The sequence below is a fragment of the Dermacentor andersoni genome, chromosome 8 (assembly GCF_023375885.2).
Source record: "Dermacentor andersoni chromosome 8, qqDerAnde1_hic_scaffold, whole genome shotgun sequence".
Lineage (NCBI taxonomy): Eukaryota > Metazoa > Arthropoda > Arachnida > Ixodida > Ixodidae > Dermacentor > Dermacentor andersoni.
In genome coordinates this window covers 16,057,005-16,070,538 of record NC_092821.1, presented here as the reverse complement: position 1 = coordinate 16,070,538, position 13,534 = coordinate 16,057,005, and the positions used below count along the sequence as shown (strand labels likewise).

Genomic DNA, 13,534 nt, shown 5'->3' with positions numbered 1-13,534 from the left:
AAAGAAACTACTGTTTAAATGGGTGCAGCTTAACGAGGTTTTACTGTAGAAATTTAGCTGGGACATAATGAGTCCTTCATAATACAGGTCATTCCTTTGTAGAGGTATTCATCTGTGGGTGCACCAGCCTCGACGACCAGTTCTTTTTCGTTGTTGTCGGTGGTGTTGGAGCTCTTCCTCTTCCTGGTGCGTCTTGCAGGCTGCTTGGCCTGCTGTCGGGTTTTGTGACTCGCCCGATGCCCGGCCTGGAAGTGCCGCCCGTGGAGAGCCCCGTGGAGAGCTTTGCCCGGCTGGTGCTTTTCCACCTGGCCTCCAAGAGTGCCCTGCAGCGCATGATGACCGCTGCCGTCATGGCACACTGGGTCACCCTGCACCCGGTCAGTACTGCTGGTGCATGCACACCCCCTCGGTGGGCGGCGGGTAAGCGGCTGCCGGCAGCGACGTGCCAGTGCGAAACTGACGAGAGCGAAGGCAAACAAAATACAGTGTACTATTCGGTGCTGCTATTCTGCCAAATCTACTATTTGGTATTTGGACAGCTCATTGGCAAGCCTTTAGAGCTATTTCAGACATGGCTGTGGTGATTTGAGTATTCGAACGCAACGAAAGGCACGCATTCATTTTTTCGGGCTGCCTAATTTTTTTTACATTATCGCAGTCCCTAGGCAGTCCAAATTGACTGTATAGTTGAAGCTCATTAAGATGAAGTCGGATCTGAAACAAGAATACTTTTGTCGTATTTGATATTCATTGCAAACTTATATTTGCTACACACTCGTATTGAAGAAAAATATTTTACATTTACTTTGTTATATCCACGTTTGTTATGTGGAGGTTTGACTGTACTGTGCCTACTCGCATATTGCTTGCATATTTCATTGATGGGGTGTGCAATAATTGTGCAGGGAAAATTTTTTTACAAGAGAATCTTTTAAATGCTAAATAGGAAAATTAATAATGAAGCTTCTGTAAGATGCCAGGCACTCTTAGTGCAAACGTGAGCTCTGGTGAGTGCAAAAGTGAGCTCGTGGTAACCCTATCAAGCGCTTGTGAGAGGGGAGGGAATTGGGGGGAGTTTGTGGGTGTCTCCTCTTCCAGCGCAGCTCTGGTTGCACGTGGCTGTCAGTGCGGCTGAGCGCATGTGCCGCCCGCTCGCCGTAGAGGTAACGTGGCACGTGTGCTAAAAGTGGCTGGGCCGAGATGGCACGGCATCGTGTGCACTGTCTTCCGGCACATATTGTACTGGAGGCTGCGCAATCTCTAGCTTCGGAGATGCTTTGAAGCAAGGGGCAGACGAAGCGGATCGATCCGCGCAGCCGGCGCTTTTCGTGTGTGGTGCCGTCCCAGTGCGGGCGAGACGACCGGCCGCGGGGCCAGACCGGACGTAATAGTGCGCCGGGCTTCGCTTTGTACCGCCGATCTGAAAATCTCATAGGCATGGCGTGAAACCGTATCTTTTGTCACGGACTCTCGCATTAAAATCAATGAATTTTTTCTCATTCAAGTTTGGTTTTTCCGCTGGCCCGATAATTTGGAATGTTTTGTCGCCACTTCTGTGTAAGAAAAATTCATTAGTGGCTTTACTTGTTTCCATAAAGGGTGAAATTTCAAGACAATGGGATTTCGGTATAGCGAAGCAAATTGCCGGTTTCACCAAGTTCGTTATAACAAGGTTTAACTGCATTACAGCTCAACCTGGATATAACAAACTTCTTTAAAACCTATGCATGGAACACCATGTATTTAGAACCTCAATATAGTGAAGTGTCTTTATACAAGATGCCAATACAACGAAATTCCACTGCCGCCCCGAAGGAGTACCGAGAAAATAAATGGAAACTTCTGTGGGTACAGATGGTCAAATGGTTGAATTACAAGCCGCTATTTGTGAACGCACCTCTCAAATAAGGTGTCACGCGACCGAGAGCAACCGCGAAAGTGGAGCTAGGTCGTGCCACGTGTAAAATGCAAGTGCAGTAAAATCCTATTGCGCCCCTTGTGCTGTGTGCTTTGGTTCCAAGTGAAGGCATGCAAAGGTGAGCTGAGAAGGATGCGATGGCTCGATGAGTGCCATGATCCCAGGCGAACAAGGAGAAGGATAAAGAAAGCAGCTCGCTCGCTCCTCTTCCCTTTTTGGGTAGGTTGCCACGCTTGCCCTTTTCCAGCATGGTAGTGGCTACGTGTGTGGCTGTTGGGGCAGCTGAGTACGCACGTAGCCTGCATGCCCTGTCTTAGAGGTAATCTGCCACGTGTGCAAGGAGTGGGCATGCCAATCTGGCAAGGCTTCACGTTTCCAGCGTGTTTGCTAGTGAAGGTTGTGTCACCTCGCGTTACCGCGATGCGTGTAAGCGAGATGCAGACGAAGCATTTGTTCCCGGCTTCCTTTGCGGCGGCGGCGCTAGAAGGCACCGAGTGTTCTTCAGGAAGCGGGAAAATGGAGTCCCGCTGCAATACGCACCTCACGCATAACTCCTTTTGACGGTGGCAATACCTTGTGTTGCTATGTGGATTCAATGCTAACGCATTACCATCTAGTCATCGCGAGATGGGTCGTGCTGCAATTTTTTTTATAGAGGGCACATATCCCGTAAGTTGAGCAGATGGTACCCGCCGTGGTTGCTCAGTGGCTGTGGTGTTGGGCTGCTGAGCACGAGGTCGCGGGATCGAATCCCGGCCACGGCGGCCGCATTTCGATGGGGGTGAAATGCGAAAACACCCGTCTACTTAGATTTAGGTGCACGTTAAAGAACCCCAGGTGGTCAAAATTTTCCGAGTCCTCCACTACGGCGTGCCTCATAATCAGAAAGTGGGTTTGGCATGTAAAACGCCATAATTTTCTCTTTTTTTTTGAGCAGATGGTCCGAATTAAAAGATGAAGGGTGGGTGTAAATTCGCGAGTTTATGGGGCAGTTCCACAAACAAAAACTACGGAATTGACTCGCAGTTTTATTGCACCAATGCGACACCATCGATGGTGCTTGCAAGATCGTGGCGGTTTGCTCATTTTGCAGCCACAGCTGTGCATGACGTGGAAGTAACGCTGTGGCTGTGCTGTTGCAATGGCTCCCGTTGCTGTGTTACTGCAGTAGCGGGGAAACAAACTTTATTTACTTCATTTTATCCAATAAGTATCTATTCGTTAATCGAGGTTTGGCTATACATACATTGACAGAAGAGAAGACAATCAGTCTGTTTCTGATAATAACTACAACGAATTGAAAAAGGGCTCTATAATTGTATAGTTGAACCTCAAAACAATGAAGTCGGTGAAACTGGCACTTTGCTTCATTTATAGAAATTGTATTATATTGAAATTTGAACATTTGTGCAAATGAGTGTGCTCGCCAACTGATTTTTCTTACATAGAAGGGGCCTTAGAATTTTTTCATTTATTGGGCGTAGTAAAACATGAAATTCAGTAAAGAAAGAAGAAAAATAATTTCATCGAATTTGAGAGTCTGTAACTAAAGATACATTTTCATGCCATATTGATAACATCTTCACAACAGCGGTACCAGGCGAAGCTTGCATGTCCACTCTGCCACCGTGGGTGATACTGTCACCCGCACTGGGACGGTGCTATTGTCACGCGGTGACAGTGAAGACGCAGGGAGAAGTAAAAACTGTGAGCACCGAAAACTAACTCCTCATTCGATGCATCTGCGCCCAGGAAGAACACTTAATCTGACATTCGGTGACACTCGCTGCACAAACAGTAGCTGCAAGCACGGTGGGCAGTCGGCTAGATCTGATCTGCGGGTCATGCGTGTCAGCTGTTTGTACTTGACTCGTTGAACATTCCACTGTAATCGCTGGTGTTTGCACAAAATCTAGAATGTACAACGCTATTCGCGTCACATACGCAATCTGATTACAAAAGGTTTGGTGACAACGAAGACAACAAATAAGAGCCGGCTACAAGAATTCAGAATTTTCTGGTCCATGCAGGCGTCTCTTGCGCCAAGAGACACCGTTTAACATTTGTTAGCAGGTAAAGATGAACAAGTACACGTGTCGTTATAATGAAGAGAACAGGCAAGTGCTTCCTCTGCCTCTCGCTTCACACGTCCTAAACGAGAGATTACGCAACCTCTAGCACTAACTCACGGGAAGACGACGCATTTGAAGCCACAGCCATCTTGGCTTTGCACCCGCCACAGGTCACCTCCAAGATGGGTCGCTTTCCCGGGATGACAGCCATGTGCAGCTATGGCTGAGCCAGGAGAGGAGACGCCTGGGGAGACTGTGCACATCAAGCTACCATACTTTTGGGCTCACCCTTAGGCGCCTACCTTTGCGCCTACAGCATACAGTGTGAAAAGCGGGATAGCATCTTAATGCACTTGGCCTTTATATGGAACATGGCGACAGGAACGCATTGCTGCCGTGCTGCTGCACTTCAGTAGTCGCTCTCTGGCCTGCAGTGTGTGATTTGAGAGGTGAATTTGCAAGCAGCTGTGTGTACTTCAGTCTTTCGACCATCTGCACTGGGGGCAGTCTGAATTTATTGCATTGGAATTCCTTTGCAGCAGCAGTAAAATTTCATCTTGAAATCGTGTATCAACACACTTAGTTAATTAAGGTTTGAAATACCTGTGTTCTATGGACTAGAAGTTAAAGAAAGCTGAGTACTTTGTTGTATCGAGAGTTTTGTTACGTTGGAGTTTATTATGTTGAGGTTTAAGCGTACTTGCTTTATAATCGTGATTTCTTGTACAGAACGATGCCAATCCTAAGGCATTCCTGTGCGTGCATTGGCATCACCTTGCGTTGAGGTTAACATTGTGAGGAGCTCTTCTGTAAGAAGGATGCTGCTACCATAATTCCGGTTCCCAGGAGGACCACCTGTGCCCGACATCGGTGCGTGACCGTGTGCTGGAATGCCTTGGGGAGACGCTCTACTTTGACGAGATGGCCAGCAGCTTCACCCGCCTGCAGCAGGACGCGCGGGACTTCATTGCGCTTCTGCGACACTTCCAGTTGCCCCTCAGTGTGGGATTCCCCGCAAAGTGAGCGACTTCATGTGCTGCTTGTGCTGGCACGACAACTTATTCAGTCGGTGGAAGGTTTTAGCGTGTCCTGTATTCCGGCATAAATATGGCTCATAGGCATTGCCGGATTATCTGAGTTTATAAAAAATAAATTCCGTGGCGATTTAGTAATAAACAGGAGAGAAGTAGCACTACGTTACACCTCTTTGAGGTCCTGGTTCCATGCTTAACCACGTCCACCACATTGCAAAGTCTTGTTCAGGAGCTCACGGAACGCACCCTACCCGGCCTCTTTGAGGAGCAAAGTGCATTTTCGACTTTGAGGAGTGAAGTGACGGTGGTCTAGAGCAGACCACCATCGGTTGCACTATACAGTCACCGACCGATAAATCAGACACCGATAATACGGACATGCTCGGTAATTCGGACGGCTTTGCGGCACCACCAATGGCCTCATACACTTAACATGTAAAGACGATCGCTATTTCCCACAGCTGTCAGCTCTACATTCTTTTATCCGAACTGCATCCATGGCTGTAGCGTACACAGACATCAAGTGTGGCCTTGGAGATTACACGCTACAGGGTAATTCCTGAGGCCTTGCCTTGGTCGTAGCACTGCGTCTTGGAGATATAACTGCAAATGCTGATCTTGAAGGCTTTACCTGAATTAAGGGGAGATGCAGGGATCAGATCATGAAAAAAAAAAAAAAAAAAAGATTTTTGGCAACAACACGTTCCAGTATCTGCAATGCCTAATCTACATTGTATCAAGATGGTTTGGCTCAAAACGCACTAAAAGTGCCAGAAAAAAATTAATTTATCAGTGTGCAGGGCGAGAAAATAGCTTTAAATCGTGTAAAATCACCGCAGTTCGCGGAGCCCTGACTCGTCTTTCCTGCCACCGAGCAGCGCCATCTTGGTATCATTCGAAAGCTCGAAGTTTCGCCATTCTGTTTCTGAATTCTTCGGTCGTCGCCATCTTGTAACAAACACACAAACACAAAAGAAGCGCGGGTCTGCTAGAGGTGGTCACACGGGCCCTGCGATAAAAGCGCACCTCCGATTGGTTGCCGTGCTGAAAGGCGTCTCGCCATTGGTTGCTGCTGCGGCAGCAGGCAAGCTGGCAACCGCAGCGGACCGCAGTTATCTGCTTTGCAAACCATGCTGGCGTCTTTCTTCGTTTGACACTCGCTGAATTCAGATTCTGAAAGCTCCCAGGTCAGTGATGGATCTTCACTCGTTCGAAAAGAAATTTTCTACGCAGCACGCCTTCGGAAAACGGAAGTGCAAGCCTCCTACGGTGAGAAAAAGACGGCAGCCAGCGGGACAAGCGGAGCACCCGACTGAACACGCGGATAACGTGCCATGTTATCTTGCACCGTGCAATTCCAGCAGCGAAGCCGACAATCGCCCTGTGCCATCGACACTGATAACCAAGCCACCGAAAGACGTGTCAACAGATGCTCTCGCACCTGTGCGTACGGCCACGTGAGTCAGCAACCGAGATCGCGTCGTTGGAGGCGACGCGAGTCGAAGATCACCATCGCCGGGAGAGACGGTGTACCTCATTTCCAACGCATCATGCGACAGGGACACGCAGCCTGCGAGTGAGCCCCAACCGTCGACGAGCTACAACATGGTGACTCAAGGTTCACCAGACGAATCGTAGCACCAAATGTCGCACGATTCAGGCGCGCCTTGAGCCCCGTTTTGTGTCGGCGGTGGTGGCAGAAGCGCAGGCATGCAGCATTCGTGACTCCCTTCGCGCAGTGTCCGCAACTGAGCGGAAGTTCAGTTTGATGGACCAGCAAGGCCAAGAACAAATTTCGGACCCTTGTGACAGTGAGTTCATTATTGTGGAGGTTTCCGCAATCAACTCTTTGATCGCTAAAGCTCTGTGCCCAAGATGCCGACAGCGTTCTGTGGGTGTACACTGCGATACTAGGCTCGGTGGGGCAGTGAAAATGGTGCTGTCATGCACTACTTGTGGCCCTATTGAGTCCCAGTGGTCCTCTCAAAGGAAGGAAAGTGCAAGGGTGTTTGTGTGAACATTCGCTCAATGCAAGCTGTTCAAGCAATAGGGAAAGGGCAGACAGCTCTGAACGATTTGTGGGCCACAATAAATGTATCCCCATCGTGGTTTACACCACAAAACACTCCAGGGCCACTTGAAAGGGCTGTTCCAGCCTGCTGCAAAGGAGGCTGCCAACAACATCTTTATGCATGCTGTAGCTGCTATGAAGAAGGTGTACAGCGAGATCGAGGTTGGCTTCACTGAAAATGTGACCGTTGTTTATGATGGCACTTGGCTCACGCGCGGTCATGGCTCCCACATTGGGGTTGGATGCATAACAGAATTCCACACAGAGCTTGTGCTGGACAGTGTTGGTCTGTCAAACTTCTGCCTTGGGTGTAGCCTGGGCCCAGCAGAGAGTGACCCCAGACACTTTCAGTGGAGGCAGCAGCATCAGTGCCAACCGCATTGCAGCTTTTTGGCCTTTCATTGGCCAAGAACGACCTGCGATATACTGCAGTCGTCTCTGATGGAGACAGCCGTGTTTTCCAGGCGTTGCGAGATGAGCAGCCATATGGGTTTATAGCAACAAAGAAGACTGCATAAACCATGTGAAAAAAATAATGGGCACTGGCCTTCGCTCCATTGTGAGCAAGGCCAAGAAAGGGGAACCGCTGGGTGGCAAAGGTGGGCTCGCACAACAGTTGATAAAAAAAGCTCACCAACTGCTATGGCCTGGCTATCAGCAAGAACACTGACGATGTTGCTGCAATGCAGAAAGCTGTCATGGCCGCGTATTATCACGTGACATCTACCGACAGTGACCCCCACCATGAGCTGTGCCCCCGTGGCCCTCTCAGCTGGTGTGAGCAGAGAGCAGCAGAAGTGAAAAAAGAAGCAGAGCCTGCTCACAAATACAAGCTTATGAGCAGAGTTGCCCAAGCCTTTGTATCAACGTCTTTCAGTAGTCCGCTTGCTGGAGCGCTGCAAGGGTGGAAGGACCCAGAATACAGCTGAAAGCTTGCATTCAGTTATTGGGTCAACATTGTCAAAGGACGAGCATGCCTCACATTTTGCGGTAGAGACAGCGGTAAACGAGGCAGTCGTGAAATATAATTCGAGGAGCCAAAGAGCTTACTCGGAAATGTGTGCTACCTTGAGTGTACATCCTGGTGCCCTTGCCGTCCCGAGGGTTCAAGAAAAGGATAAAGATCGCCTGAAGAAGGCATCCAAAAAGCCCACCAAACAAAGAGGCACAGGTGTAAGAAGATGTCTGACAGCAATGATTCAAAATATTGCAGCCGTGGTGCTTTTTAATAAATTTGCAGTGCTTTTAAAACTTTGCAGCCAGTTTTCTCAATTGCGTTTTTTTTTTTTTTTTTTGTCAATCACCTCGCTCGTGGAAAGCGTAGCACAATTGCTGGACCGATTTTGGTCCAGTTTGTTTCGCTGTGATCCATAAGCTATGCTGTATTTAAAGACAGTCTTGAAATGTTTCTTTATCTTTCCATTATTTATTTCCATACAATGACGAATGCCCATGGTGCCGTGATACCCAACCATTGCTGCACATCACGTGGATGTGCCCAAGCAGAATGACACATACCATATTTACTTGCATAATGATCGCACTTGCGTATTGATCGCGCCCCTGAATTTTGTCGTCAAAATTCTATTTTTTTTCTTTCCTGTGTCATGATCGCATTCTGAACTTGCCGCAGCGATATGTCGTGTGCCAAGTCTAGCTAATGATGATTGCATTTACCATCTGTCAAATGCTGTCGAATGCTACGCGAACGCCTCTTCAAGATATACCAAGTGGTCTGCACGCACCAAACATTCTTAAGCAAAGGCCCCATTTCATTCCTTTCATCACTTTCCACACTTCCACAAAAAAAAAAAAAAAGCTACAACCAAACTTGCCTTGGCCTTATTATTTGTAGGCTTTATAATGGTTGTGGTCAACAACAACAAAGGTGCCTTTTGATTCCTCTAGTCTGCACTCGTGAGCATGCAAACATTTTTTCTTTTTGTGGGAAATTTAACACACGTATGATCGTGCCCCTGAATCTGCGTCAATTTTTTTTTACAAAGAAGTGCGATCATTATGCGAATAAATGCGGTATAAATTCCACACAGCTAAAGACACAAGACTTTAAAAGGCAGCGGGAGGCGCGGCTCGTGGACAGGGATCAGGATAGCCAACTGGATCTCCTAGACCTAGCTCAGCGAGCCGCTCATGCCAGTGGAGCCCTGGACTAGGGGCCCCAACCACGGGGCCTCAAATTTTGTTTTGTTCTATAAAGTCTTTCTCTCTCTCAACGTCCATCAATCGAAGCATTTTGAAACACTGTCAACAACAAAGTATTAAGTGGCATCTGCCATGGGGCCTACGAGCGAGCCCAGTGAACCACAAAGACGCAAGACGCAACCACAAGCCCAGCTTTCCACAAAGACTGCGCGTCTTTGTGGAAGCAAACCGCCATTCCTCACGATGCGCGTCGGCGCAGAACTCGGCACCAAATGAAATGCGTCGTTGACATTGTCGAACTAGTCAAGCTGCCACTTGCGTATGCCGCTACATTCAAATGGCACCCTCGGCACAAGCGATGTATGCAACTGTGTAGTGCGCAGCAGTCGGGAACACCCATCGCGCCTCTGCTATCTTCGAGGGTGTTGCAGGAAAGCTCACTGCTTGTCAACAGAGCGCACGGAGTCAGGGGTGGCAGAGTTCGATATATCCATTTTCCGTCCGACTCCATTCGAAATAAAAAATTAAAAATGCATGCGATTTTCCAGGTGATATAGAAAGTGTTTGATATATGCAACAATCCAATATATCTGTGTTTGATGTGTCGAGGTTGGACTGTTGTGGACACATTGATGACTGTTGACAACTGGTAGTTGCCACAGCCTCCGCGTAATGCGGAGGCTGTGGGTTCGTCTCCACTTTCATTTTCCCTTTCCTCAATAATTTCTGCATTTCAGTTTCATGCACAGCTTATTACTCCTATGCATTCCTTAGCTTCATTGCCTGTTGGCTTTTGTGGTTGTATTTTTTAGTCTATATGTTTGAATAATGTTGGTTTTTTTTCTCCTTTCTTGAATTTTGGCCTTCAGCATCCTTGAATTCCTTCAGCTATCCTTGAATTGTGATTTCGAGCAGAAAAGCTCTAAACGACGGGAAGACAAGAGGGACACGGACCACAGCGCGTCCTGTTTAGCGCTGTTTTCTGCTCGCAATCATCAACCAACCAGCCCAAATGCATACTCTTCTGCTGTTGACTTGCACTTAAGTTTTGAGCCATACATTCTGTCCAAACCCTGGGCATAACAGAACATTGATGGGAGCAGCCTTTCTTCTTCTAGTAGTCTGTATGAAATATGCTGATGATGATCGTAATTAAAGCAGAATAGACCCGCAGCTTCAGATGGGACGCGAGACGAAAAAGTGGACAGAACGAGCGGTACCGTTTGTCCTTTCCACTTCTTCGTCTTACGTCCCGTCTGAAGCCGTGGTTCTTTTCCTCTTCAAACATGTCGGACCAACTGGCCCAAAGTTCCCCCCTCTGGAACATGATTGTAATTCTTGTCATGGTGCAGTCCCGTTCCTCTGTGAATGATGAGCGAATGTCTTCGTTTAGTGTACACCCACTTAGACTGATTAAGCCAGTGGTGCTGTCATGTGCTTCGTTTGATTGGGAATATTTTAGTGCTGCAACCGACATTGGTTAATCAGAAATAGGTTAAGGCAACGCATCTTTCAGCTGGGTCCTGCTCAACTGTATCGGAAGGTGTCTTTGCATGTCGAGCGCAGTCTTTTATTTCAAACCACTTTGAATGAATGAGTTTGACTGTACCTTCAGCATTCACCAGTCACCTCGAAACACCTGCGTCTCTTGCCTTCCTTTCAGTGTGGTACTGACAGTGGACCAAGTGATAGAGCTAGTGACCACAGTGTTCCACGGCCTGGTGCAGGAGGTACGCGTCAAGCCAAAGGTTCTCGAGGTGAGCTCGTTGTTCACTCCTGTCGCCTTTGGTTTGTAACTTCTGTACGAGAACTCTTGATTTGGCAGTTGTACAACATTTATTGAACACAACACACATTTTCTTGTGGTATTGTGAAGCGATGTTGCGCAGTTTCTATAACTTGAAGATCTCTGGACAAAATCTTGTTTTAATCCTTTATAAATGAGCATTGCCTGCAGGCAGTAGACCGCTAAGCAAATTTTTTCCTTGCCAAGTTTCGATATGGAGTATGGAGTTCCTGGATAAATGTCCTCAGCCAGCACCGAGTGACCGGCAGCAAGTATGATTTGTTGATTTAGTGCAGAAACTCGGGACAAGGAAAAGAGACTTGTGGCACGCGACTCGCTTTCTTTTGAGTGCACGGTCAGAGGAGACAGGCCAGTGCAATAGGGGTGTCATGCACATGGTGCAAAGCAAATGCAGGGGCCATATATGGTGCTTATGTGACGAGACCTGTGTGCACAAGTTCTAAAAAGAAAAGAAAAAAAAAACATAAGGTGGCTTGGGGTGAGGCCCGCTTCCAGTGTTCTGCCTGCTGTTGCACCCCGTCACACTGGAAAAGTTTTGCACTAAATATTTTTTTTCTTTTTGTTGATTATGCGTATTCTCGATGAGTTTTGCAAATTTGAATAGAGAAGAAAATTTATTTTGGGTATTTAAATGTCTCATCCTTTAACGCTTTCCTTTCTGCTGGAAAAACTGCAGTTTTTGGGTTGTTTAGTAAGTATTTTCTTTTCTATCACAGCTTATGCTGATAGTAAAGTGTATAGTATCAAATTGAAGAGGAGGAATTTTCTTTCTGACGGTACTAGTACCAAACAAAATGTTTATTAAAAAAACTTGAAAAGAAATATTGAAACAAAAATGTTATATAATTTGTTATAAACAATGTAATTGTTGCCCTGCGCTGAGAAGCCTTTGGAAACGTTCTGAAGGTAAATTTTCATGGCAAAGCACCTGTGCAATATTTGATCAGATATCATCTTCCTATGTAAAACATTTCTCGGTATATGAAAGAAAACGTTAGCCCTTAGTGACTAGCCCTGGCGCTGTGCCGAAGTCGACTCCTGGCCGTCTTTTTCTATGAAACTCTGCTCCCTGCACGGCCGTTTGCAAACGATCCCCACTGAAGAATTTTAATGCCCTGCAGATAAGAACTGTGACCTTTCGAACAATGAGGATATTTTTGCGCCGGTGCATGGCAGCTTTAAGCAGTTCGGCGAAGAAAGCGAAACTACATTCCAAAATCTGACGAACCAGTTTTCTTCAAGTCAGTGCTGCTTCCAAAGCCTTGCGTGCAGATGTATTAGAATCTGTCGAAATGAGATGTTTCTGGGCATGAGTGGTGCACAGCGCCATCTTTGAAACTACGAGTGCTCATCGCGCTGACCACGCCCCTTCTTTGGAGTCACTTTAAGAATCTGCATACAGCAGGGGGAAAAAAGTGCAATTTAAAACCGAAACTGACTAATGGTTCCTAAATAACCCAATGATTAGCGCTAGTTGTCCGTGAGTGCTTGGAAAGTGGCAAAATACCAATTTGGAATAAGGGTCAAGTTGAAGGGCCAAAGGTGTGCATACAATGGTACAGTCGAAGTGCTGGTCTGAAGTTTGATCTGTAGTTACAGAAAAAATTTTTCTTAGGCTACGAAGTATTGTTTCTGAGGAACTCGGAGGGGGGGGGGGATTCTGCTGTAGCTTTGTGTTGATTTGGTCTCGGATGAGGTCACGAGTGTGTGGAACTTAGCCTAAGAAGGGCTATAAGTCTGTTTGATATGCGAGAGGCACGGGGAAGTTGTTTAAAGTTTTGGGAAGGAGCTTGCTGACAAGACGTGTCATTGTGTGTGCAGAACCTAGAGGAGAAGCGCAAGTTTCTGCTACGCACAGCTCAGCAGATGCAGAAGGACCAGATCTCATTAACTACCAGGTAAGCAAGTGGACTGATAACACGATGCTTGACCACCCTTTCCTTTCTCTGTTTCTTACCTTTTCTTTTTTCTTGCTTAAAAGTGCTGCATAATGGGAAATTTGCCCGGTGTAGTTATAAATTTTCTAACAAAGAAAACAGCAGAGAAATGCAAGTTCCTCTCATACTGGAGTGGTCCCTTTCAAGCGCACTATATCCACATTTGTGGACACAACTTCCTTTTGCCTGTTCCGTCAAGTGGTGACCAAGAAGAAAGCAGCAGACATTGAGCGTCAGGGGAATTGAACCCCTTGCATGGTCAATGTGCTTTCATTTTGCTTCGAATGTACTCCGCACTGCTACAAGGGACCACTTTGCCGAAGGTACTACCGTGTTTCACGGGACATTCTGACATGGCACATTTTGCAAGCAACGTACAAAGAATAATTTTCTTTAAATTTTTAATCCGTATTGAATATTTCTCACTGTTTGATTCGAGAGTTCGCTATTTGAAGTCAAATATTCGTTTCGTTTGAGTACTATGGCACAAAAAGTGTTTTTGCCGTCTGCAGGAGGAAACACTGAGGCAAGC

General features: G+C 46.9%; 1 protein-coding gene across 2 annotated transcripts in view; it reads left to right on the top strand.

Moving 5' to 3' along the window:
• The window catches only part of Hel89B (histone acetyltransferase 1), a 328,644-nt gene that overhangs the window by 201,136 nt on the left and 113,974 nt on the right, over nucleotides 1–13,534 (top strand). For both annotated transcript variants that reach the window (XM_055068322.2, XM_055068321.2), the window contains exons 17-20: nucleotides 200–377; nucleotides 4,837–5,009; nucleotides 10,922–11,015; nucleotides 12,887–12,963. In XM_055068322.2, coding sequence (XP_054924297.1) covers nucleotides 200–377; nucleotides 4,837–5,009; nucleotides 10,922–11,015; nucleotides 12,887–12,963 — 522 coding nt within the window. The remainder of the gene's footprint in view (nucleotides 1–199; nucleotides 378–4,836; nucleotides 5,010–10,921; nucleotides 11,016–12,886; nucleotides 12,964–13,534) is intronic.